The sequence below is a fragment of the Temnothorax nylanderi genome, unplaced genomic scaffold, assembly GCF_030848795.1.
Source record: "Temnothorax nylanderi isolate EJ_2023f unplaced genomic scaffold, tnyl_v1.0 TNYL_tig0032_pilon, whole genome shotgun sequence".
Taxonomy (NCBI): domain Eukaryota; kingdom Metazoa; phylum Arthropoda; class Insecta; order Hymenoptera; family Formicidae; genus Temnothorax; species Temnothorax nylanderi.
Window position 1 is genome coordinate 540,507 of NW_027249094.1, and position 27,609 is coordinate 568,115.

The 27,609-nt window shown below is 40.3% G+C and overlaps 1 protein-coding gene across 2 annotated transcripts in view; it reads right to left on the bottom strand.

The window, feature by feature from the left end:
* The window catches only part of LOC139770730 (uncharacterized), a 57,440-nt gene that overhangs the window by 9,730 nt on the left and 20,101 nt on the right, over positions 1 to 27,609 (bottom strand). The window contains exons 1-2 of one of the 2 annotated variants that reach the window (XM_071702867.1): positions 2,705 to 3,016; positions 1,196 to 2,584 (exon numbers count right to left, since the gene is read on the bottom strand). In XM_071702867.1, coding sequence (XP_071558968.1) covers positions 1,196 to 1,535 — 340 coding nt within the window. In that variant the 5' untranslated portion in view covers positions 1,536 to 2,584; positions 2,705 to 3,016. Of the gene's footprint in view, positions 1 to 1,195; positions 2,585 to 2,704; positions 3,017 to 27,609 lie in introns of those variants that run through there. The other variant, XM_071702866.1, reaches the window with a different exon arrangement.

Below are 27,609 nucleotides of genomic sequence, written 5' to 3' on the forward strand. Positions count from 1 at the left end.
GTTAAACATTTATAAATTAAATACATTTTTGCATACTCAAATTTACAGGTCTCACATTTTTGTATTTATACTTCTTCTATACAAAAATCTTCTACACATTTCCTATATTTCTCTTATTCTTATTTCATGACTATTGGAAGCGTGAAGTATAATACGTAATTATTCCACGTAATTAGCTCGTTTGGGCCTGCGCATATTTTAATATGCAATTTGAAATTCTATGAAGGAATTGGATCATGAATGCTATAATAAATTTCTCCTATTATGTTACGTTTCTATTGAAATGTGTTGCATATATTATCAAAAATTAAAAATTCAAAGGGATGAAAATGCGATATTTGTATAATATAATTATATTTGAGCTTTGCAAATCGATTAAATTTCGTATAAAGTGGTAATTACTATTATACCAATAATGAACGGACAAATTATTTACCTCATTAAATTATTAGATAAAAATTATTTAATTGCGTGTTTGTGTGCAAATACAAGCCATGTGTGGGAACAAGCACAAGGCTAATGACATATATTCTGTGAATCAGTTTTACATGATACGGTTTTAATTTTTATATGAATTGAGCTAAAATGGTAATGTATATAGCTAAATAATTACTTGGAACATTATCTGCTTGGATGAGCGAAAACTTTGTTTCTGGTTTAACGTATATTCGGTGTAATTCGTATTGTTTTGAATATGTCAGATAAACAAGCGGTCACGCATGACCAAAAACAATTGTAATTATTTTTCTGCTTCTCGATTACTACAATTACATTTTTCCCTTTATTATCTATTTACCTATTGTAGGTATTTAACTGTTTACTTGATTAATCGTGTTCGAGACACAAGATAACAAACAAAAGCTTTTAAATTTTCAAAAACATGAAAACGCTGATCCATTTGTTCATGATGATGAACATGATGATCCACTTCGTGCTTTTTTATTGTATTATTCAACAATTGTATATAAATTTAGTTTTAACAAAAGAATCATAACAATACATTTTTTAAAGAAATGATCGATTGGAATCATTTATTATTTTTCGGTTCAAGTGCCTAATAAAAGACGACTTCGGGAAGGAGAGAGAAAGAGAGAGAGAGAGAAAGGAACAGAGTGAGATACCTCGGCGTATCGATTCGTCCCGGCGCGGCGACTTGCTTTGTTCAATGTCTCCGTTCGTTCGCGGGGGTACTCACGGGTGCAATATCTCGGCTCGTCAGACTTGTCGTCGCAGTCATTCTCGCCGTCGCAGTACTTGTCCTGCGCGACGCAATGTCCGGTGGTGCCGCATTGGAACTCGGACGGTCGGCAGAGCGGCTCGGTGTTGCTGGCTGCGAGCTCCGACGTCGGGCCGGACGTGGACGAGCTCGAGGACGACGCGGACTCGGGTGACGTCGCGCCGGAGTAAACCGCGTATCCGCTCGGGTATCCGGAGTAGTCCGATGACGAAATGCCGGGGTGGTAACTAGCCGAGCCAGCCTCGATCGAGGCCGCAATCGCGGCTGCGATCAGCAGCAACCGCCGACACACCAACATGCCCCCTCACCCTAAAAATAAATTAAATTTCGCCAAGTTGAGTAAATTTTATGTAACCATGTAATATGTATATATGAGGCAGCTAAATAGATTGTGTTATATAAATTCTATTTTATCATTCGTAAGGTTCAACGCAATATGGTGATCGAAACAAAATGTTTCTAACTTTATCTCATCAGGTTTGATACTTAAAATTATTTTTCATACGTCGAGAAAAATGTTGGATTTATTTCAATAAATCAATTGATCAAGTTTGTCCCAATCAAGATAATATCAAATAAGATTGAAAATATTTTGTCAAGTTACCTTTAGACAATATTTAAAATTATAAATAAAATTCTATTTAACTTTGTGCATTATAGATCATTTAAAGTGGGCTTTAGTTTTATTACTAAATAATCGTGTTAAATATAATATATGGAATTGATTTATAATACATCTTGCGAACTTGTAATATTAGTTTGTACTAGATATCCACGGCTTCTCCGATAGTGGTAGTAGTTGTACAAGTTCTTATCTGAAGAGAGTCCACGGACAATGGAGTCCTAAGGGCTCTACAAATTGTCAATAAATGGTAGGAACTATCAGGTTCTATCAAGAAAGAGAAAGTTTCTTGTTTAGTTTCATCCTAAAGAAGAAGATAATCCGCGCATAAAAGAAACAGTATAACGTTTTTAGTTCTTTTAGCGTTTGCAGTATCGGTAGTCTCCCTTCTCGTTGCAAACGGCGCAAGAAGAGGAAACGACACAATTCCAAATCTTGAAGAAGTAAATTGATATTGCGGAAGGACCTGGGAAAAGTCTCGGCGAGACCTTGGATATATTCATTGGTCGAGGATATATATCCTCTTAAAAAGAACTGAATAAATAGTCGTAATATTTCACGGCTTGCAGGTGTTGCTCCAGCCTGTTCTTCCTAACACTTTTTAGTGACGGCTCTCTTACACGGCAAAGCCCTTCTCTTTCGCGGTCACATTTTTCTTCCTCCGCCGTGTGTGCCTCTCTTGTTGCTTCACAATTTCACATGTAGCTTCCGTGATATAATTATACCTTGATAAAAAGCAAATAAAATATATTTCTTTTCTCCTTTGTTCTCAAATATTAAGTACATTTTAATTCTTCACGCAGCTTCGTGAAATTAAATTTGTCAACAATTTAAAAAGTTCTTACATTCTCGATATTAACGCAGGAAAATACGACTTTTCCGGGATTTTTCCGATTTCCCATGCAGTCGGCGGCTCGACGATCAATGATTCGCCCGATTGCATGTGAATAAAACGTCCTTCCCTTCATCTCCGGCCCGCTTTTTCTCCGTGTCACAGGGGGATATGTTGGCGCGGGTTGTGCATCATCAACAACATTGGTTCACTCGATTTAAAATCTTCCCTCCTCGTGCCCCATCTCTCTTACAACTGGACCCTTCACTTTTTACGGAGCTTTATTCATTCCACTCGAGCCCTCCCTTTCTCAAAGTCGTTTACCCTCACTCAGATCTACGTTTCGACGATTTGTTACCCCCCCCCCCCCCCCCCCGAAGACGTTAACTCGATGCATCCCCCCTTTTTTACGTTACACGGACGGACGTATGCTTTGATAAATTCTCAGCGATAAACGTACCGCTGAAGGAGATACAGATGTAATAACGCGCGTTCGCTTTACATGTTCTTTGATTAACGTAAACAAATTTCATTCGCTTTGACGTACCGGGGACGTACTCCGAAACGTAAAATGAATAGTCCGGCCGGCTTTAACTCGTTAAGACACCAAATACAACTCGGTCGGTGATTCGCGCGGAGTGTTTAGAGAGAGGAGAGCGGATTATGCTAATTCTATTCAGAAAACTAACTCCTCTTACGTGAATGGACTCACCAGTTCGCCGTACAAATACCGGGGATCTATTAATTCGCACACGGCAACTCGCGCGCGGATCGATGCCGCGCGAGTGTTCATCGTAACAAAGTTCCGCCGTGTCGACCTTATCCGCGGAAACTTGATAACACACAGCGTGTACGCTTAGAAAGCAAATGCGCGGCGCCCGCCGCGGTAGATACCCGTGTTATCCTGCCTTTTTATAACCCCGCGTGTGCAACAACCGCCTCGCCCCCCCCCCCGTGCAAAACCCATCGGCTCTCCAAGTCTCACGGTGAATAATATCCATGCTAATGCAACGTCGCGTCCTCGCGAAAACGTCAGCGCTAACGAGCGACACGACAGGGCCGCGCGGAAGGAACGCGGAATAAAAATCTGATTTCGCCCAACAACCGAGAGTAAAAATAGACCCGGACACCGTTGAGCGACTACGGCGGAGACCGCCCGGCGCGGCGGTTAGGTTAGGTGGTCGGGACGGTCGTAGTGGTCGTACGGCTTGGGCGACGGGGGTGGTCGCGCCGGGCGGGGGCGGGGGCGGAGAGTGGAATCCGCAATAAAAGATAACTGGATTCAAGTGCGGAGACTGCGTTGCACGCGCGCGCGACAGTAAAGGCTCTGTTTATTAAGCGGAGAGAAACGGAATCTGGGCCAAGCCCACGGGAACATGTAGCGCACGGGCGGGCAACACGGAATATGGTAATTCGCCCGGCGGGGCGGGACGGGAGTGACGGGTCGCGCGCGGGGCCCGGTGGCCGCGCTCTCCTCTGCCCTGCCTCACTTCGCAAATATACACGCGCGCCGTACGAGTACGAGTGTCACTGAAATTGCACGCGCGTGAAAGCTTATGCCGGCAGCGCGCGCCGCGCGGTCGTACTTGCGGAAAAACAGTTCGCGTCGATCGGTTACGTTAAATTGCGTCACGTACCCGGAATATTGCAAAAATATGTTGCACGCTTCACGTTGCGAATATTAAAAGGGAATGGGGTACGTCGTACATCATTGTCAAATATAATCTTATTCTAGAGATTAGTTAGAATCGAAAGTCTTAATTATATGAACGTCCGTGTCGTGACAGAGTTTTTGAGTTATAAAGTTGACCGATGGTATCGCATATAATTTGCGTAATCAGGCACATAATTGCTTTTGTAGATACGTAGTCTGTAGAGCTATCATTTATTAATGACTTTCACAGCTCAGATATATATAGTGAGATTTTTACTGTTCGATTAATTTTTTATTTTCTTCATGCAGAGATTACACTATAATTAATTGTTAAAGACAAGTATTACTAATAGCAAATTTTATCTGCCACATGCAAATTATATAATCCTTTTTAATCAAAATTTAAATCGGTTAATTATTCTGCTTAAGAAAGACTATCGAATTTAAATTTGGAGAATAAAATTTGTCCTTTCTTCATTATTCTTCTCCTGATTTTTAACATCCGAAGAGAAATAAAATCACGTGATTTTAATAAGTTAAGTAAGAATAATTTTTCACAATTTTATTCTTTGATTCACTAACGTTGCAGAATTTTTTATTTATTAAAATAATAATAATAATAAACACGTATAAAAATGCTTTTCCGAAAATAAAAATAAGTTTTATTTTTCAAATAAACGTTGAACCTGTATTATAATAATTCTCATTTATCTAAATTGATTTAAAATATAAGGGACGGCCTATTCGGCTATACTTATACTTTCATTTTCTAAAGCGCACTTTAAACCGATCTATAATATTCACGTCAGATTTCAAAATCCAATTATATCTAACTTATAGAATATAATACTATAAATATAACTTTACATGTCGCAAATTTCGAGATATTATATGCACTATTTTAACGCTTCTTCTATACGTACCTTAATATACAGTCTATTCTAATTTTTCATACGTTTTTTCGTATTATCGTAACAAGATTACAGGTGGAATTCTATTTCGAATCCCGACACGAATTATACATTATCTAAAATGAACCTCATATCGCGCTCTAGATCAAGACGAGCGAGCGCGAACAAACACGAATGAACAGCGCAATTTAAATGAGTGCGAACAGTGCCGTTAAATATTTCGCCGTATTGGATACGTTAAATATTTCATTAGAATTGGCCGGGTACGGTAACGACGGCGACGCTCGGCTTGTTTTCGTCGCGCACGGCGCGCTGTGGTATACACAAGATCGTTGTGTTGTCATTTGCACGGCGACACTCGAGCGGGCAGGTACGGAGTCGCTCCGTGCGTAGCATTATCCTTCGAGACGCGCTCGCGGCAGGTACAGTGAAGACGCGTGTCATTTCTTATGAATAATAAGCGTCAAGCGATTGCTTATCGCTGTCCCGCGCGATCAGTCGCAATCTTTTCATATCGACGATTCTTTATCGCGCTACCTCGCGCGATATCTCGCGCGGTTTATTAATTCCGAGGTTTATTCCGAGCAATTGACGATAGAAATTACAAATTAGTCCAATCTCTTTGCGTTTAGACCCGAATGCATTATCTCGCACAGCGTATACAGCGCGTTCCGAGCTTCTATCGCATATTTGAATGTAATTTGAGCGCCATTTTCGCGTCGAGAGCCGCGATATGCACACGCGATGGTTTAATGGACGGATTAATAATGCGCGTATTTGCCGGGATTCATGCGAAATGTATATTGCATTTCGACAATATTGTATATATTATCGGCAATTGAAATGCAATCGTGCGCACTTTTTCGAACGGTCCGTCGCGTCTTATAATTGCGGCGGGTTTTGACTCGCGTCGTGTCGCGCGGCGAACGAAGCGAAGTTGCCGCCGAGCGGCCGAGGCAACGCTGATGGATCATTCGCCGAAAGTCGTGCCCAACGAAGTGGCCACGGTCTCGCCTCGCGTCGCCGCGTGCCATGCCGTCGCGTTCCGTTTGACCGGTAAATACTGGTCGTGATTAACTTCGATATTTGTTGAACACACAGCGCGAATCCGGGGTTTGTACGGCGATTAAAGGTCCGTCGCCCCTCGGATTTCGTCCGCGGTCCGCCGCGCCAATCGTACCGTGAATCGTCGCGACGGTGTCGTCGAGCGGGGGGGGGGGGGGGTCGGTGTCTTTTCCATGGCGTTCTCCCATCGCGTCGGCGTCGCAATGAAGTACGCGTCGTGTGCGGCTAGCGTCGGAAGTGTCGCGCGAAGTGCCGTCAGAGCGTTGAACAAAGCGCGCGCGTTCATAATTAATCGTGTTTTCGCGAGTGAGTGAGTGCCATAAAGGAGCAGCAAGGCACCTGGGAGGAGGTGGGGGCCTGGGGGAGGCGTCGGGCGACGACGGAGCAACCAATGGCGTGAGTAGCCTTTATTATTTATCGCATTATTTGTACGTTATTTGTGGAGTTGACCCTGTTTAGCCCTGATTATTTGGGTGATTACACGTAAAAATCAGAGGAGAGGTTTTTGTTTTAAATTTTAAATTTTACCTGTAAAATTTTGACAGAGTTTATACTTAAAAGGAAAGAGAGATTCTCTCTCTCTCTTTCTCTCTCTCTCTGTTCGAAAAATATACGGTTCTTTTGTTCGATATTTTTACGCTTGAAAGACAAATATGTTAAATTATTGAGCGCACGCAATAATATTAACTATTGTTTGAAATCGTGATATTGATCGCTTTCGACGCTGCTGTAATTTGAATATATATTTGTGTGCTTTACAGGTCGAGGCAGTTATAACTCCGTCGCTGCGCATCGTATTGGTGAGTGCCAAATTATCTCTTATTTTAATCTGAGGTAATGGAATATAATGGAATATTACAGTTAAATATAACAGCTGACAGGTTCATTGCCTTAAAATGGATGAAATAGGACATATTAATGTAATATTTAACTCTGATGTATAATCGTCCGTCGACCTGTGCACACACGAATGCAAACGTACAGAGCTCATAAAATAGAGTTCATCATTATTATTAATGCATTATTAGTCGGTTAGATCATTTACCGACGCATTTCGATATCTTAAATTATTATGCACCAGCATAGTAATTGCCCGGTGATTAGTGTTCAGTAATTACTAGGTGCATAAGTCGCTTAATATTTATAGGATTTTCACTCGCTGGCATGTGTATTCAAGTGAAAAAAAAAAGGAGGGGAAATATTTTACAACTGGGGTAACAGTGAAAAGTGATAAGCATGACGGAGTAACTTTACGGAGTAAACAAAAAGAAAGGATCTTCAAATCGTAAAGATATTATTAGGTATGTCTTTTATATTTTTTGCCAAGCACTTTATGAATCGGCGAGATTTTTAAGAAAGTCATCTAAGAGAATACCATGAAAAAAGAGATGATGTATTAATTTGGCACATTACAGAATTGATTAAAAATTTTTGACTTTATTGTTTAGACAAATAATGAAAAAATAAATAAATAAATAAATAAAACCTATGACAAATAAAAAATATTGATATTTGTCGTACCTATATAAAATATTCTTATTCTACTTTTTTCATGGGTTTTTACTTTTTTCATATCCCATGAGCTAAGAAGATCAGATTAAGATATTCTATGCATTTATGTGAAATAAAAATAAATAAATATTTATAAAATATGTTAGGGAAAAATTGTTAATATTAGGTATGATTTAGCTTTTCTTCTTTCCGTTTTCTAAATATTCTTTTAATAAAATTTGAGATTTACTTGTAATCTCTCTCTATACCTCTCTCTACAGAGTTAAATATTATAAAATTGGTGCAAGAACGCAATATACTTAATTTTTTAAACATCTCTGCTTAAATAAAAGAATGAAAATATTTTAATTATACAATACACTTCAATTAATTGATTTAATAAAAGAATATACTAATTATTGTTAATGATATTTATTGTTATGATGCACCAATTTTACATTGATCTTTCACAGTTCATCCATATTTATTAATAATTTGATCTTATACTAAAGGAAAATAAATTGACATGAGTTATTATAATATATATAGTATATATACGTACTAAAAAATAATATTAAAAGATAAAATTAGCCAATAAAATTAGGCAATAAAAATCAATATTATTTGATTTTATGATCAATCAATGACAGATTGATATAAATATAATTACGGTCCTATAAATATGCAAATTTTACGTGACATTATTGATCAACTTTGATCGCTTATCATTCGATTGCATTTCTTACACTTTTACATTAGGATCGATATTTAATTTTAATTAATGTTCTAAATACGTTATTAAAGTGTGCATGGTGTGATAAAACGAATTTTTTTTACATTTACTTTGTATAAACTTTGTATACTCGTGAATAATATCTATACGAGTCTTTGGATTAAATCTATTTTATTCACGTGCGCGAATCGCTTAAAATTACATACGTTGTGCTCACGTTGCAACCATCGCCGAACTTATTTAAACGCTTACCTCGTCAAAAAAGAATTTTTTTTACGAGCGGGAGATATCGTTTAGTTGCTCCCCTCGATTACTGTAACGTCCGCAGGACGCCGCTCTGCGGCGCTCTTAAAAATCGGTTCTGACCCTTATCCCACGATAGGCATTGAAAAAGTGGTCTTCCGCCAATCTGGCATGGCGAAGTGGAGGGAAGACCTGTGTTAAATTGCCCGTACCGGTCTGGGAAATTGGGTCGATGCACGAGAAAATCGACTGCAGATTGAGAGAGAAAGAAAGAGAGCGTGAGCGAGGAAGACGGGCGGGGGGGAAGAGAGGAGCTTCCCAGCATCGGGGATCGAGCGACGCTTCTATCGATGCGAAATTGGAACTGGAAATCGTGGCGCAAGAAGCCGAAAGGGGATTCGAGGAGGCACGGGGAGACGAGCGGGGAGAACATATAAGAGAGCGAGAGTAACGAAAGTCGATCGAACGAAAAGGGGGCGAGATGCCAGGGATCGACGATTTTCGCGATCGTTCGAATTTTCGTCCATCAAACTGACTGCGTTTCGATGGCTGGCCTCCCCTCGGTCGTTACGCCCGGTGTTTAAAGTCGAAGAAAATTGGCGCGGATCGGGGGACGAGCGATTTTCATCCGTAACAGCCAAGTAGCAGCACGCTCACGCTCCGATTCGGCTTTATACGCCCCGCCGTTAACCGGACGCTTGCATCTATTCAATAACGACTTGCGTAATTTAAGTTTTCGCTTAAGCGCGCACATTACGTGCCCTCCTCCCCCTCCCCCCCGCCCCCCGCCACGAGTTTCTTCGATCTCTCATCCCGGTATTTTCCTCACGCGCTTCGAGTTTCGGCGGATGCCGAAACGCTACCGCGCGCGCGGCGATAGGTACCCGGTGCAGCATTCGTTCCCCGACGAGGAATAAATGCATAATAAATGCCGCAATGTGCGCAACTAGCGAGATTAACTGTCTATCGCCGAGAAGGATATCGGGGATCATCCCGCAGTCCCGAAACGGCGAACGATATCATTTATTAAAATCCAATATAAAACTGTTTTTCTTAAAATCGTTCCCCCCGCTTACCTTTAAATGTTTCAAAACAGTTCAAAACGTACGCTCGAAGATTGCCAAAGAGAAATATTCTGTGTAACGTAAAATTCGCCTCTCTCTTTTTCTCGTGCGGAAGTAAACTGCAGAATTGTAGCCAGGAGGTTGGCTGGAAGACGGTCGAATTGGCCGGGGCGAAACGTGCGTTTACGTGGAAACCTGAATTACGCAAATTATCATTGAATAGACGTAAATGTTCGGAGATGGCATATAATTTCAAATTGAAGCGTGACAAGCGTTCGATCGTTCTTACGAAAACTCATTGTGACGCATTCGATAAGCGTCAAGCGAGGTAATTGAAATTCTCGATTAATAAAATAACGTTTCCCAGTAATGAAATACCTCATTGTTATTTTTAATGTTTTTCTAGCCATTATAACGTGAGCACTCGTGAGTCTCTTTAATAATTTCATAATAACTCAATCTTTTAATTATCGAAAAATCATTGTGTTATCTCATTTATCTCGTGTTATCAATTACCCCACTTAATTTTGTTAATTAAAAAAAATGAAAATATTAGTAGACCTTATTTCAATCTATTTTATACGTGAATGAATTAATTGCGTCCCGTTGGGCAGAGAAACCTTTTTTCGCATTTCGAGAAACTAAGTTATTGAAGGTAGCAAAGTTAATTTAAATCCAACTATTTTATTGCAGCACTTTCTATGGCTTTATGAAGAGAGAGATAGTAAAATTTCATTTGTTCAAGTAAACACGAAAATTTATACATATCAGAATTTTATTTTTATACATTATGTGTAATAGGCGGAATAATTTTTTGCGAATAAATTTACGAAATTCACGTGTTTCTCTTCATATAACGAAGTTTTCAACACGAAAAATTTCAATTATTCGCGGGTAATTAACATAGACACACATTAGCAATAATTTAACAAAGATAGAATATTATTTGAAATTGGTAAAAAAGAAATTCATTATCTCTAAAAAATAATGTTATCCGTTTTACATAATGTAAACATGATTGTTCGAAACTGTATTTTATTTTCGCGTTAAAACTTTCACCCGTTTCGTATCGCGGTACGCGTTGAAAGGTGCGAAAAACGTAAACTCGCGATAAACGAGCGCGACGGATACGACAAAAAGACAGATGAATTTCCAGACGGTCCTCCCTGCTGGAAGAAACAATGGCGCGTCTCTCCGCTTAAATCGCGACCGAAAAATCTCCTTAACCGAGTTCCGAAGAACCCGGCAGAACTTGACGAGCGGCACAGCGAACGTCGACGGCGACCAGCCTGTTGCTTTAACGCCTTCGCGCTACGGCCACCTTCGTCGTTCTGTTCCGCTTGAGACAAAGAGCCGCGAAGACAACGCCTGGCTTTTCCTGAGAGCGTCTCGTTTCCGCCGGGCGCCGTACACGAAAATCAATATCTATTTCCATTCGAAACATCACGACGGCTATATCGCGATGTCTTCCGGCCAACAGCTCTCCAACCTGTCTTTCCACTTTTGAAGGAGAGAGACAGCGAGTTCGCTGAGATCGTTTCCCCTTATTGACACAGATTCCGGTGGTTATTCTCCTTTGATATCCAAGTACTTTGCAATTTACTTAGATTCCAAAATGTTCATTGATTAATTTAATAAAGTGATAATTTTTGCAGCTTTTAATTTTTAGTATTTTTTGAACTTTTACTCTCTTTCTTTCGCGTAAACATCTAAATACTTTCGACATATTGACCTTTTAATCTTGCTTGTCTAAAGAAGAAATTAGAAGAGATTCAGAAATAGTGAATATGATAAAATAGTTAGAAATGTGAAATACATCTTTCACTTCTGAATAGAGAATGTCAATTTTTGACGTTACATAATGCATCAATTCGTGTACAAAATATAACTTCGCATGGTAGCAAATATTGGCAATAAATATCCAGAAATGTGGCTATCGGAGACACGTTCGAGTGTCCAAGGGGTATTCAAGAGTATCCATCGGACATCTGTGTTGTGCGCGGTCATCGAAAATCAGTCCTTCGATCCGATGGTTCCCATTGAGGCTCATACCTGGTGGTAGGCCGATACGGTCGCGGCCGAGCGACCAGATCCATTCGATCCGGAATAGTCGGCATTTCAGTGCCGGCGGTCTGTCCGCTCGGACGCAACGAAGCCCGACCGCATATCTGGTTCTACTACTTTGCCGCGCGGGTTGATCCGCGCGATCACGGGCAGCGTTCGACATTGCGGATACGGAGCGCATTCATAGGCGAGCGTGTCCCAAAAGCGCGTCCAAAATCACTGCGTCGGTAGAAAAGCGCTGAACGAACAAAAACCGGTTCCAGTCCGAAGGGTATGACCGTCTAATTTTCGTAAAAACGCTCGCGTCGCCGGAATTTGGCTCGCGTGCGACGATGTCTCATTGTTACCGTGTATCCGTGTAGCGGTGGGGTCCCGGGATACATCGAGAGATACGGACAAATATCTTCTCTTCTCCTTTTCTCCTCTCCCCCCCCCGCCTCTTCCCGTAGAAATTCTTCAGACATATAGAGGAGAAAAAGAGCGGTCATTTATTTTTCCATAAAAATGTTACCGCCGATCTTGCTATAGTTTATTGCGCGTATAACTACATAAAATTACATTTTGTTTAAAAGTATCGAAATAGTATCGATAATTGTCGATAAGATTTAGGATCTGAGTTGCGAAGCAAAATCGAATGCAGATATATAGTTAGGATAATTTTAAAATTTGCAAAATGTAAATATAGATAATATTGAAACCATAAGATACATTTATAAAATGGATCTACATTCTATAAATGAAATATATGTAAAACTCGGATTTAGATGATACATATGCCTGTCTGTATTCAAACTATAAATAAGGAGACCTACATTTTTATTATATTAGTATTCGACGAATCGGAACACGCTGTATCTTATAATTTTTAAATTATATCGTAGTCTCGAAATTACATGGCGCTCGTGTATGCTTGTAACATTTTTTAGAAACATGAATTTTCACATATGTGCGCGAAGTGTGATTGTTGCAAGTTGAATGGTCAGGGAAAAGTGCCAGCAAAAGGAGCGAAAAGTGGAAAAATAAGTATCGCACTACTATACGCGTTGCCAAAAATCTCAAGTTTCTCCATCTTTGTGCACCCTGGGAGCAAAGCACGTTTCTAAATAAAACTAGAAAAATTTTATGAGTAACGTCTTCGTTCACGATAATGGATTTTAATTATATTTCTGTCAATGTATGCGGTAGCACGAAACGGCTTTCATCGTTTAACATCGATACACGAAAACTTTTAGTGTATCGATGTGTAAAAAAAATGTACGATCGTTTAATTAATAAATTAAGCACTAAAAAAGGTGGATAAATATCCGAAAACAGATTACGCGCGATATTACTTCAGAGGAAATGGAAACGTACATTCAATATCCTGCGTTAAAATTGAATTTTATAGAATCTTGATTCTGTCCAGTAATTCCGTTATAATCGCATTCGTAATTTAAATTTTCAAGCGCGCTCGTCTGTTGCAGCGCTTGTGTTTCCAATTCACATCAAAAAAATTCACCCAGGTTGAGCGGAATAAACGCCGCGATTGTCTCGTTTATGTCATTTAAATAAAATTTTTCAACCTCTGTCAACGATGAGAATATACCTGTTAAATAGGATATTTTTTTGAAGTCGCGTAATTTCGTAACGTGTTATCGAGTAACGAGTAATGTAACGTGACATGAAAAACAATTATGCGATATAACAAGTTTTATTTTTGCCGAGATGTGGCAAACCACATATTTTATATTGTAAAAAGTTTCGCAATTGGATTACATTTTCTGATAATTAATTGTCACTAATGCGCCGGTATATAAAATTTTGGCAGTATGCGTATAATTATAACTATACACTGTATAAATATTGATAAAGCTACTTTCTGATTCTTAAATTCTCCACATTAATTGCGATTTTCTTAAATTTAGTTTTTGTTCAGTCGTCGTCGTCGTCGTCGTGGAAAATATAATATTGTAACAAAAGGGAGTGAAAAGTAAAAAAAATACGAAGCGGAATAAGAACCCTCCGCTAGTGGAGTTTGTTATCGAATTGCTAACCGATCGACCGGCTGGGAGAACAAATACAAGCAATCCCGGGGGAACAAATAACGGTAGTTCCTTTCTTGGTGTAGCGTGAGCTGAGTAAGTAAACCGGTGCGACTTGGTATCATCAGAATTTTTATCTACGTACTGTAATTTCTCTCTGGCGTTCATTTTTTGCCGAATATAACACAGCGTGGAATAAAGGCACGTGTAAAGTGACCTATATCCGATATTATACGACACGCCGATATGTAACTCGTCGGTATTAATCAGATTTTATATATAAAAAGTTGAGAAGGATGTGGATAATCACAAGATTTTGAGACGCGTAAGGAAGATTTCGAAAGCTCGATAAGATCCGATATCTCATAATCCCTTTCGTAATAACTTATTCAAAACATTGATTGGTGAATAATTACTATTTGAAATGACGATTACCAGTTGTAGAAATCAATTAGAAACTTTCCATCTATAGAACTATTGTAATAACTCAATTTCGTCAGATGAGATGTGTCTCAGATATCGTTCTCAATGCTACATATAACTACACAATTATGCTAATCAACAAATTACTTCGTCGCAGTTAATTCGAAGTAATTTGAGGTATATTATTTCATGCAAAAGTAAGCTATATGTGCATACATATATAATGTATATATGCCATTATATCATTTTAATCTGAAATTTTCATACCAAATTGATGATAATAATAACCACAAATCAATACTCGGCCAAGCGTCGAAAATCAAAAAAGCAGCTTATATATAATTAAACCTGCAGCCATTAAGTTATTTATCCTACATCAAGTATTAAACGAGTGCCTTTAGATAGAATATAGTCGATTTTTTATATTACTATACAGTTTGGAAAATAAAATCAATCTTTTAATTTGAATTGAGATTACTAAATTAATCACAGCACGTATAAAAATATTTTATTGGCTAGATAGCTATTAACAATCAAAAACTTATTTATTGATAATGTTCTGTGAAATAACAAAATAAAAAATTCCAAAAATGACAGCAGAAACTGTTGGGTTAATTACTTTTTGATAAAATAGCAATTTCGCATTTATTAGATCAATATTATATAGATATACCGAAAGCACTTTAATGTCAGTCTATTTTATAAAAATTTAAAAGAATAAAACAATAGCTCAATGTGACATAAAAAGTAACGAATTCCGTTATTTTTATCGTAACAATAACACAACCATTCTTTAGCAACAAAATAATATTAAATCTCTTTTTCGTGGCATGTTATTATAATGAAAAAAAATATATATTATACATATCAAAGTTAAGAATTAATTTCGTCTAATGAAACAAACATTTTATTATTTATTACTTTCAAAGTACCAGATAAAAGATCAACAACAGTAGCGACAGCATGCTGAAATCTCGCGAGGGTCGCGTTCGATAAAGGATTATACTTTGAGTTTTAGAAAAAGAGAGACAGAGAGAGAGAGAGGGAGGGAGAGAGAGAGAGAGAGACACGATGCGCGTTCTATACTGATAAGCGGCTGTAAGATAGAAACTCGTAACTCCCCCGTATAAACTACGAGCCGAGCTTCTGTCTGTGAAAGCAACGCCGAGCACTTGCCGGCGCAATCTAGCATCGTCAGAATATCTTATCCACGTCCGGCGATCTCTTCCGTTCATTGCCACCTACGTCGCAAACGCCGTCGTACATCACGCGTGCCCGGGATGCTCTATAGAGACTCTCTCATATACCTGTCTGATTCTTTTCTCTTTGTTTTTTATATCTCTTTTCTTCTTCTTCTTCTTCTTTTCATCGAATTTTCGATATGCGCGCGCCTGGACGTCGAACCAATAACTCGCCCCCATTATATTCTTCTCGGTGCCCCCCGATTTTCTCGCCTCTCTCCGTCGTTCCTTTCAATCCGATCATCATCATCGCGCCTGCCCTTCTTTTATCCGCACGCGGAAAAAAGAATCCCGGCCAACGGAATAATGGCGTACGATTGTTGGCCGTTTCTCCGCGATTAATCCGCGTCTCCTCCATCAGGTCCTCCTACACCCTCCCTCGTTTCTGTCGCGATTCACGGGGACACGCGTGCAAAAGACGAGGCGTATCTGACTACACCCCTCGTCGTTCTGGCAAATGAGAGCGCCATCGACGTAGACAGTATTACTCGATCCCTTTTCTTCTCGCGGAACACAATCAGTGTGCCGAGATGTAATCCCCCGGGCGGCGAAGTTTGCGACGAGAAGTGTTAATTAATTAACTATGCCGCCGTTGTGCTGGTACTTTCGCTAACGTCGTGCTGCGAGGGTTAAGCGCTTTCGAATAATTCCGGAAAATGGGATTCGCCCATGCGTCGTTACACGCCGTCGGTTCGTGCGATTGCGATCGAGATAGGTACGTCGACGGAGCACTCACATTTTTTTCTTTCTCTCTCTCTCTCTCTCTCTCTCTCTCTCTCTCAAACGGTAATCAAAGTACAGCGTTGAATCCCCTTTGAAAAATGTAAAGGGATATCGGAAAAAGCGTCGTGGTTATGAGTAGGGCGAACTGCGCGGATAAAGATGAACGATGATAATGAAGCTTCTTGCCGGAATGTTATTTCTTTCGTTTAAAGGTAATGCGTTTCGCAATAAACGATAAAGACACATGAATCACAATTGGATAGAATTATTAAGAATAATAATCTGTATTATATAATTTTTATTGCACGTTTCATTAACGTTAATTAACATTGTATACTACGGCGAATATGTGCAATACGCAAATTATCGTAAAATATTTTGCAAAAGAATTGATTATATTGCTTATCTCATTATGTTTTACTTATTGTTAGAAAAACATTAATATATGAAAGAAATAATAATAGCGTAAAACTTATGGAAGGTTGACATCTGTTTGATGACAAAGCTAATAGAAATTGGTAATAATATATTTCTACAATATACATGTATTTTAACAAAATAAATGATAAGATAATGGTTAAAAAATATTTCTTATCGTTCTATTTTATAAATATTGAATATATAATGTTCGAAATATTAAAATATATAATAAGAAAGTTGAGATATATTTTTAACACAACTTCTGAGTTAGATGCATAGAATATCAAAGAATATCTTATGCAAAAGAAACAAACTATCGCGAACGATCTCTTCTGCTTCGTAAGAGATTATCGAGAGGTATCTGCGAGATATCCCAGCGGCCCCTTCGATCCAGTTCCATCACACTAGCCGATCGAGAAATTCGATAAAGAGTTTCATAAATGTCTTATTCGTATCGTGACAGGGAAGTAAAGGGCGCGGAAGTGGCGCGCGAGGAAATCGATAATGGCGAATATCTGCCATAACCGCTCGCCATTAAACCCCCGCGGGTCAGTGGCGTGTCTCACTAAATTCCCTCGGGCCATAATGCAGTCGTCACGTCCGGAGGATTAATACGCCCACAGTGCATTTATTCAACGTGGCGTTTGTTGTTTCGTCCGCAGTCAAATGAACGGCTACGGCATGGCGGCGGCGGCGGTGGGGGGGCGGGCAGGGGCGATCGGGATCAAAATTTACTGCCGGTCTAGTCCGGGGCCCTTCCGAACAAAACCGTTCCGAAGAGAGATCGATGCGACGATCGCGCTAGACGGTCGGGATGAGGGTTGGTCAACGATCCCCGGGTCGGTCAGTCCGTTCGTCCGTCGGGGGATGCAGCAACGGCGGCGCGCGGCGTGGCGGCGAGTGCATACAAACTGGCGCGCCGGTATGCATCGTCGCTGTCGCGGACGCGTCACCGTGCCGTATTGTCTTTCATAATATTTGGACGTCATGGGCGAAGGGGCTCTGGGGCAATAGACGTCGCATGATTACAGTAACCGGTGACTTAGGTAGGTTCTCGTGTTTGCAGATCGTGAGGGTATAATCGATTCGCGACGATGAACTTCTCGGGGCGCACTCGGAACGCTCAGGCGCGCGCTCGTGTAGTGCCGAAACATTCTCGAGCGAATAATCAAATATTACAAGAGTCTAATCATCGCTTGGAAGATGTAGTTAGGAAAATATGGTAATCGTAATGAATGGAACAGCGGTATAATGATAAGATGAAATGTCGAGATAAAGTTCAGAACGTAAGCATATTTTCTTCTCTCCAGTTATTCTCCAAATATAATGACCAAGCGACATGCATATAACAGTAACACAGTAAAAGACGAGTAGATTATACACATAATTTAACTGTAACAGAATTTTTTGATTTTCTTTTGTCTAAAATTTATTCCTTGCGTTTACGTCGCTCTCGGCAGTTTATTGATTCAAGTTAAGCTTGTTTTCACATAAAACAACTGTTCTATATGTATAGTAGCAAATAACGGCAATGTCAACATGGAGAAACCTGAATAATGGGTTACGTTTGTGTGTCTAAGGGATATATGTAAGATATCCGGTAGATATTCGGGACTCGGGTTGCATAGACATACCGCTCGTACGTTCGTTGCAAATCGTTCACTGTATGTAAAACCGTCGACGCGTTCCCTCTCCGAATGCGTGCTTCAATTTTTCCACCGACGATCCCGGCCGTGCGCGCACTTTGATCTTTTATGGAACAACGCAATTTATGGTCCGCTTTTTACCGAAGTTTGCCTGTTATACATCCGCGCAAACGCTCCCACGATGGGACCGGTCGTTTCCACTTCGCGGTCTCAGCTCTCTGTAATTGCGTCACGTAAAACTAGAAGAAGAAACTTTTGCAAATGGAGTCATTCGTTATCGACCGCCGGGGCTCTCTCCGGGATGGCTAGCAAAGCGCTACGCGACTTTTACTCGCCAGTGCGAATTCATTAAAAGCGATGATCCAACCATCCATTCCGTGGGAACGGAACGTTTAAAAATCCAATCTGCGTGGCACGATTTCCGTGGAACGTCGCTCTCGCGCGAAAGAGAAAGATCGGCGGTGCGACAATCGTGTCTCCCTCGATTCGTCCCGATGTTTAAACATGAAGTATCATGAAATATACATGCGTGCTTCGTGATCGAATGAGAAAAAAAGCATATACTTTTCCCGCATACGGTACGGCGTTATCTCGACCTACGACGTCCCGATCGCGAGCGTTCGAAGCTGCACACGATGCATGCGTGCTTGCAAGGCGCGAAGTTCTTTCGTGTGTGCGAAACGCAATCGATATCACTCGTTATTTTGGGAGGACGACTCTGGCGCGCCGCTTACGAGGATCCCTAACAATAAGAGTCTGCCGCTGGTTGGATTCGCGACATTTATTTTGCGGCTTTTCCGGGCGCCGTGGAGAATAATTAAAATGTGCGCGGCGAAACCGCGGTTTCCGCCGCGATCGTCGGCTTAATATCGCCGGGTTCGTCACGTAGTTGGCAAGTAAGAAAAACGAGGAAAGTGCCCCGACCAGCTGAGAATACGAATTTTCAGTGGGAAGCGCGATGGCGCTCCTCCGCAAAGTGATAAAATTTAATTATTCATAACGGTATCGTCTATTCGGGGAACATGACAGGAACTCTGATGACAAAGGGTATAATAGTTAATTGATGTCTTCGTAGAGGTTGAAATATGAAAGCTATCCCCTTCAGCGTGTTAATAAAATATAAATTGCGATATATTAACGTGTGTATATTTCTGTCACCTGCAAAATCATATAATATTGACCGTAATTTACATTTCAGAAAAAAAAATCGTTGATACCTACCATCCATCTTTTGTTACGAGTCATAAATCCCAAATTTTATCCCGATTACTTAATCAATTGGCTTAAAACATGCTCCGTAAATAACTTCTGCCCGGTAAATAGCGAAATTTTCGGCTAATTGAGGTTCTCATTCCTTATTAATTATAATGTGGATTGATGGATGGCCTCTTTTCTCGACCGCGTGGAATTAGCATGAGTAATAAATTGATAAGTACGAAGAAACACGTGCCCGCGCACAATCCATTAATGCATAAATTATTTACGATGATCTGCATATACGCGTCCGCGTTCATCTCGCACTTTGGAATATCGCCGCAAAATTCTCTCGCATCGTCAGTTATTCCTTCACAGCTGCGCGTGCACATCGTACACGAATCCCGTTAACGAGCAATTAACATGGTCCTACCCTTTAAATCGGTTAGAACAATCTGAAATATTAAACGCGTGCCGCTTTTGGTAGCTCATCGCGGTAGATATATAGTGACCGCTTTTGCGAATGTTCTTTGTTGATATACCGTGCTTTATACAGGATTTTCGCGAGGCAAAATTTCAAAGTATTTCCTGGCTCGAACTTCGGATCGAACAGCATTTAACCCAATCCGAGACGAGCTGTAAATTTCCTTTTGCTCTTAATATCTATGCCGACCTGATCATACTTGTTTCATTCCAGCCCGATTGAAATTCAATACTTGATATTATAAATGCATATATCTGCATTACGTTCGCAAAGTTATTTCAAACTATCTCTGAAACGAAACAGTTACAAAAATTCTGCTTAAAAAAACAGGTAAAAAAATATATGAATTCCCAAAGGTTAGCGAAATTTAACTTTGAACGCGTATTCAATAACTAAATGCATTTATTATCAGCTCTCTGCTCTTGTTTAAATGAAATATTTATTTGTATCGGCCGGCTATATTGTTGGAGATTATTTTTTATACATCTATATAACATCATAACACAGTGTAACAGTACATTATACATATACACACACAAGAGCAAACTTTAAAAACCATAAATAAAGTAAAGCAAAAAAAAATGATAATACGTTTTTCAAAGCAAGAAATAATTGATCTTTGGATATCGTGAGACGCGTAAATGCATATCGTTCCGACTGTCTCTGATAAGAGAAATACGACGAAAGAAGGCAGCAAAGTTTGTACAATGCAGAACGCTGCAGTAACACAAACACAGTTGCACCGCTGCACCCTCGTAGCCACCCTCGCCCTGCTTCGCATCGCGCCGCGCGCCGCGCCGCGTCGCGTTGCATCGCATCGCATCGCATCGCATCGCATTCGCGTCCACGTTACTGTTAATCCGACCGTGCAACGCGGGCGCACGAGACAACTCCGAAGCACGAAATAATTCTGCGAAATGCCGTTGTTGGATTACAATCGTCTTGTTTTAAGGACCCGCCGCGCCTGTTTGCGCGAGATGGTGTGTACACGTGCCTTGAGCGCCCGCGCCAGATCCGCGCCGCCAGTTTACGACTAGTTCCAAAGGAACAAAGGGAGCGTTGTTTCGGGGAATGTAATTATTCGGTCCATTTTGTAACGTCGAACTCGCGCACCGCGATTAAAGGGCCTCTACGTTGCGCGTTAATCGACCGAATCAATTTATTTTTCCCAACGCGCGTCACTGATTTAGTTTTTGGACCGCTCCTCTGACCAGTCGTTTCGGAACAGCGATTCGTTTAAATATTCCATCAAATTTCGATACGTGATATAACGTTCGAAGCGAGGAATACTGTTCAAATAACACCGCCGCAGTTGTAATTATAGCTATTATAATATTATAATATGATTATTGTCTCTTCTAATCATTTAATCGTAAGACGCAAAACTAGTAGTGTAGCTTTTTAATAAATCGGGTTTGTTTGTACATAGAGAACAGCTTAAAATTTAATTCTTAGCGACGGAATATAGATTGCCAATTCGCGATTGCAACAAAATTCGACGTATGGTTGAAATACGATGCTAACACGAATGTTAACGACGTATTGATTAGAAATTAAGTTGAGAAATGTAACAACTTGGTTTTCAACATAAATATCTAATAAAATGCATCCGGATTTATCTAATTGCAGGATGATGAATTGGGAGTATTAAGTGTATTAACGATCATATGGCAACATAATATTTCCTAAAGATAATTGTTTTACATAAATCACTTTATACAATTAATTATTCCTCAACGGAAACAAGAATATAATAGTTCTTGAATTATAGTCGATCCAAAATAAAAGGCGTGTAAATTAAGCAGTAAAGATGCAAAAAGATAACGACGTCTTATTTTTTATTTAATTTTAAATGTTTTACATCGAAAAATTTTTAGTTGAAGAATTAACAAATTATTATTTGTTTAATATTAACAAAACAATACTGAATTGAATATCGAACATTTAGAAAGTGTCACTAAAATTAAATTTTCGTTAAAAAGAGATCAATTCCAAATATGTTGAAAAGTTTGTTGTCAAGAGAAACTGTAGAGAAAGTGCGCAATCCTTGGGATATTCTATATGCACAGACACCGTAAAGTAAAGTATTAAGTACTTTGAGAGACAGAAGTTTAAAATGGCACCTCATTAGATAGTCAATATTTGATATAGCGAAGAATTTTGATATGTACGAGCAGTCAGGTGTTATGGAGCAATAATATTAATGCGACAACCTCAGTTATAACTTATCCCAAATATAGTTTATAGTTATTACGAGACTGTCCTCTTATTGTAGTCCTCTTAGTAGGTGTGACATAAAGTGTTTTAATGTTTTGCAACATTATATTTCAGACATAGTAATACAAATTAATAAAACCAATCAAATGCGTTATTCAGAATAACTTTTTTAAATATAATTATTATAGATTTATTCTGAATTTTATAATTATTATGAATTTATTATTATCCAGCGTAACTGTCGTATTTGTGGAGTTACAAGCGTCTATATTAAGGATTTATTCTGCAATATGTGGTTAAGAACCACGATAAAGAACAAGTAAAAAGTTCTACACGGTGCTTCTTTTTAAAAAGACTCCTCTATTGTCTATTGACTGTTCATGCATGTTCTGTTAATCCGCAGCTCTTTTGCCGTTTACTATTTCTTTTATACCGTAGCCTCTCGTGCAAAAAGTGAATAAGTGAAAAAAGGCCGCGTCTCGACATCCTATCGTGATAAAAGCGAACAGAGGAAGAGTTTGAATTCCTACTTTCATGCAAAATGCATATAAAATTATATTTCTGAGAGTATCATACTATTCATATCTCAGGGATCTCTATCAATCTCGTATTATAAATCAACTTTTAAAAAAAATTTGGGTTACATCGAGATAGGAGTAAAGAAACTTGTGCGATTAATGAAAATTTCATTGTTCTACGTGGACATTAATTATTCACGACAGATAAGTCACATAAATCCCTGATTTACCGAAAACCGTTTCCACCCCCTCGATACTCGTATCTACGTCGAGATCTACGTAGTATCTCCCCTTCGACGGAAAAAGCGCGGAACGATAAGATCTTCGCGACTGTCGCGAAGGATTCGCGAAGTCTCTCGAGAACTCTCGTGACGTCACTCCACCAGAATCGTCCTCGCGTAATCTAATTTCTTCTTATTTTACATTCGCACTGGCATTTCTCGCGCTTTTCCTCCCGTCGAGCAAACAATAATTTATCACGTCGTAAATTCTTCATGAGGATTTCATATGGTGCGGAGAGAGGCTGGACACGGCCGTGGAAGAGTAGGAAGAAGTCGAAAGAGGAGCCGAGGTTGAACCGAGAGGGGACGTAGAAAGAAGGCTGAGAATACTCGAAGGAGGGTAAAGGAAGGAATCGTCGAGGGGGAGTCCGTCGTCGTCGCCGCTAATATTCCGAGGGCGGCCGTGGGATACGAGGCAGCTGCGCGCATGACGGATACGCCCCTGGCATAAAGGCGACATTTAGGTCGCCGCCAGCTTTTACCGGGCCATCGTGTACACGCGGACGAGTGTCGACGATCACGACGGAACTCTGTTGCTGTTGTTGCTACTGACGACGCATCGCTCCGGTGCATTGTTCACCTGCTCATCGACTGAGAGTCTACCGCGACCAGTACTCCATACCGCCGATCCCCCTCCGCGTTCCTTCCCCCCGTTCGTTTAATAAGGACGCGCTGCATGATAATGCACTGGTTGCCGGCGTCGAAAGAGCGACTGTCGACAGCCGGGGCCTCATATTCTCGAAGAAACTCGACAGTGACTTTTGCGTTACCGTGATTTCACCCTTTGCAATTCTGCAGTCTATTGTAGCTCGTGTGTTTGGATCCTTTAGAATTATGCGGCTTCTTTTACTACTGATTCTCTTGACAACGCTTGAAAAAATATTTGTAAAAATTAAACAAAAATTTTATTGTACATTGCATTTTTCACGATTAGAACGAATTTGAAATCTGTATCGTTAAGACTTATCGAAAGATTCAAGAACAAGTTTTTTACGCGAATGTATTTTTAAACGAGGCACGCTCTATAAATTGCATCAAGCACGAGAGCCTAGCGTTTGTCGATCATTATGCGAAAATAGCGGGGACGAGGTGTGACAAACTACGTAAAACCGAATGCGAATTGCGATTCCTGGGGCATATGTCCGGTCACCTGCTCGAAGGAACGGGAAACCCGTGAAACATGGGTTTCCCGAGCGGTCGTTCCCCGAGGAAATTAGTGTGCCGCCGGTGAAAAACATTCCGGCAAAACGCAGTGTCGCGTCTAACGATGAGCCGCGATGCAGCAAGCCCTTCCGATTTACCGCAAATTCGCTCCCGTGTTCAAACGGAATTTGAAATAAGGAACGCACGGCTGTAACAGCGGGCGGTGTTTCGCTGCAATGAAATATTGCTCCCGGCAATCTAGCGAGATTACGTAAACGATACCTTTAATCTCAAAAATCAATACGCGGAATTTCCGCTCTTAGATAAAATTCCTGGAATTCCATCGAATTTTTACATGAAAAAGAGACACACTGTAATCCGGGATTATTACGATGGGATAAAAATTATCGCAGGGCAGGTTAGTTTTTAAAAAAGTTCGAAAAATAGCAAATTCCTTTTAATTTATTGACATCTCTGGTCTGCATATGATCTATATATGGCAAATAAACAGACTCGACAAGCATGAATTCACGTTCGCTTTTTACCGTTCTTTTATCGGGTTCGATTACATTAACTGGATTTAGTCCGGACAAAATTATTCATTAGTCGAGATTTAAATACAGAAGACTTAACATGTCATCTCCAACATACACTATTTATGCGGGAGAATCACACGAGGAGGTGAGAGGTAAACATATATGTAAAATGTATATAAAGTGTCCCATTCGTTTTAGGATTAAGCTTCGGAGCGGTATTAAAAATTCACCACAATCTAGGTTTCTCCATGGCAGCCAGCCCGGCTCGCTCCATGGAGCCCGCGCGCTGTCGTCGCTCCTTGTAACATGGTCATCTTCATCTCCGTGAGCGAGCTCGGGCGACGGCTAAGTGACAATAATTTGACAGCTGCGAGCGTGTACCGAAATACGAGCGGGCTTATAACGGGCGAAAGTTATCGCCGACCCGGCGCCAATTTTGATCCTGACAGGGTATCGCGCTACGCCATCGCTGTATTTCCATACGTACATACGCGTGTAACGTATAAACGTATACGCGTAGGGTTACACATAGGACGTTCTAGGACTATCCCTACATATAGTACAAGATTAAAATAAATGTCCACTGATCGGTCAAATACTAATAGTTTTCAACTCGCAAGCGATTTTCAGGGATTCAATCCGGAGAATCCGAATAAATGCCGTACGATCATTCTTATTTCAAGTACAAAATGTTTTCTGTCCCTTGATACCTTGTCTTGGAAATTAATCAATCGCCAGTATAAATAAATACGAGAGGTATAAAAGGAAAAAACCGACGGGTCAAAGAATTCGTTATATCCGAAAGAAGTTCCCGGATAATCATGTGGAACACCCCGTACGTAAACTCGACGTATAACGGGGAATAACGACTGTCCTGCTATCTATGCCAGTAGTAACTGTCCCGTCGTGCGGAACGAGCTTCCGCCGGGACATGCGAGTCCCGTGCGCCCCAGAGAGCCCCGAGTAACGTTTCTTCGGCGGCGGTAGCCGCGGCGGTGCAGGATATCGGCCATTTCTATCTGAATTGCGGCCGACATTAAAGTCAGGTTTATTCCGGGGGAAATTCTGTCGCGATGGAAAAATATGGTCGACCGGCTGACCATCGTCGAGACGCGGTTAGCGCTTCGGCTTTTTAATGTTTCCGAACGAAACGACCCGGTCGTTTTTCCAGCCGCCGCGCGAACGTTAACAATATTTGTGTAAACTTTGGCGCGGCCGAAGTAATTTGTTTGCGCTCGCGCGCGCAACATGCGCTCTTTCGAGGTAACGGTGCGCGACGACGAATTTTCAAACGCGCGCGAAAACCATCCGTCCGCGCCCCGTAATTATTCTCTCGGTCTGCTTTACGCGTGACGCGCCAACGAACGGTGTTACAACAACCGCGGTATATAAAGAGTGTAGCCTCGTTAGTTTATTCAAACGTTCGGTCTGTACCGACGATGAATATTCGGCGACGGCGGTGATTGCGAAATGATCATTCGGCTTTTATTGTCGGACATGCTGAAATGCAGAGAACTACCAGCAGGAATATTTTTGTTTCTAAAATCTCTGCTTCTTTTATTTAGAAGGCTTTATCCTTAAGTTTGGGGAAGCTAAGTTAAAATTTTATTATCAAGGATATAAAGAACATAAAAATTGACACATAATTTTTATAATTCATTAATTCTTTCTCTCTTTCTTTCTATGTATTATAATTTTCTTATATAAATATCTCTAAGACAATGTTGAAGTTGTGATTGTATAAATAGAAAGATATTTAAGACATTAATTTTTTATATAATGTTTGACAACTATTGTATGTAGCACGCTTAGAAAAGCGCGATTTACAGTTAGGTACCATTATTTCATTTTATAAATAATTTATGTCGCGGTGAATCAGATAATATAAAATGAGTTGTATTTGCTCTTTCGTATTGATCGTATTTTTTACACTGTGGACGTTTAATAAACATTCAGGAAACATCCCGAATCAAATAGAGCGTAAGAGAGATAGGAGGAAGGGTAGGTGGAGATTTTAATTCGCTCTAAATTAGTTCTACAATTTATTTGGAGCACGTATTTGCTCCGCGCACCGTGCCCTCCAGTGGCCGCGTCATCTGCTACCAACTGCTTGTCATTACAGGTGTAACGGCACGGTGTGGACCTTAGTAATAGCGTTTTCGTCTCGGACGTGCGGATCTCGCTAAAGAGTGTTTCTTAAAACGTACGTTAACGATGTTGTATGAAGAGCGCTAATGAAATCCATAATTAAAAAAGTTTATAGGACATCCTCCGACCGTTGAAAGGAACACTCGGAGATAAGAGGAGGATACGATAGTGATTAAAGATCCGGGAATTAGACATGGAAAATGAAGAACGGCGAGGAATTCGCCGCCGGTGTAGTAACGATTCGTTAAATATGATATCGCGCACGTGGGACCGACTGATAACGGTGCGTGGGGAAATATCGGGTCGTGCAACTACCGCGTCGTGAAAAAATAATGAATGCATCCTGATTCCCATTTCTGTGTTCTCGGTTCTTCCTTTCTGCATCCATTCCGCGTAGGAAAAATTCAAACAATCGCTGCAATAAACTGCGTTCAAACAGGTGCGCACAAAATTTTATGCTGTGCATAAAATGTTTTTAGTGCCGCTGTAAAAGATTTTGGAGTCCCTTGTGAAGCGGAATTTGAAAACTTTATCTAAGTAATGATCTTTTTTATATATCATCGTAGAATAAACGTGTATGGCATTTAATATATCAATTGCGATCAAGTTTTCGCGATATAATACTTTCTTGACAAAAAAAAACAGATGAATGTGAGCTAATAAAATTTATGCTATACCTACGTCTCTATTTCTTTCGT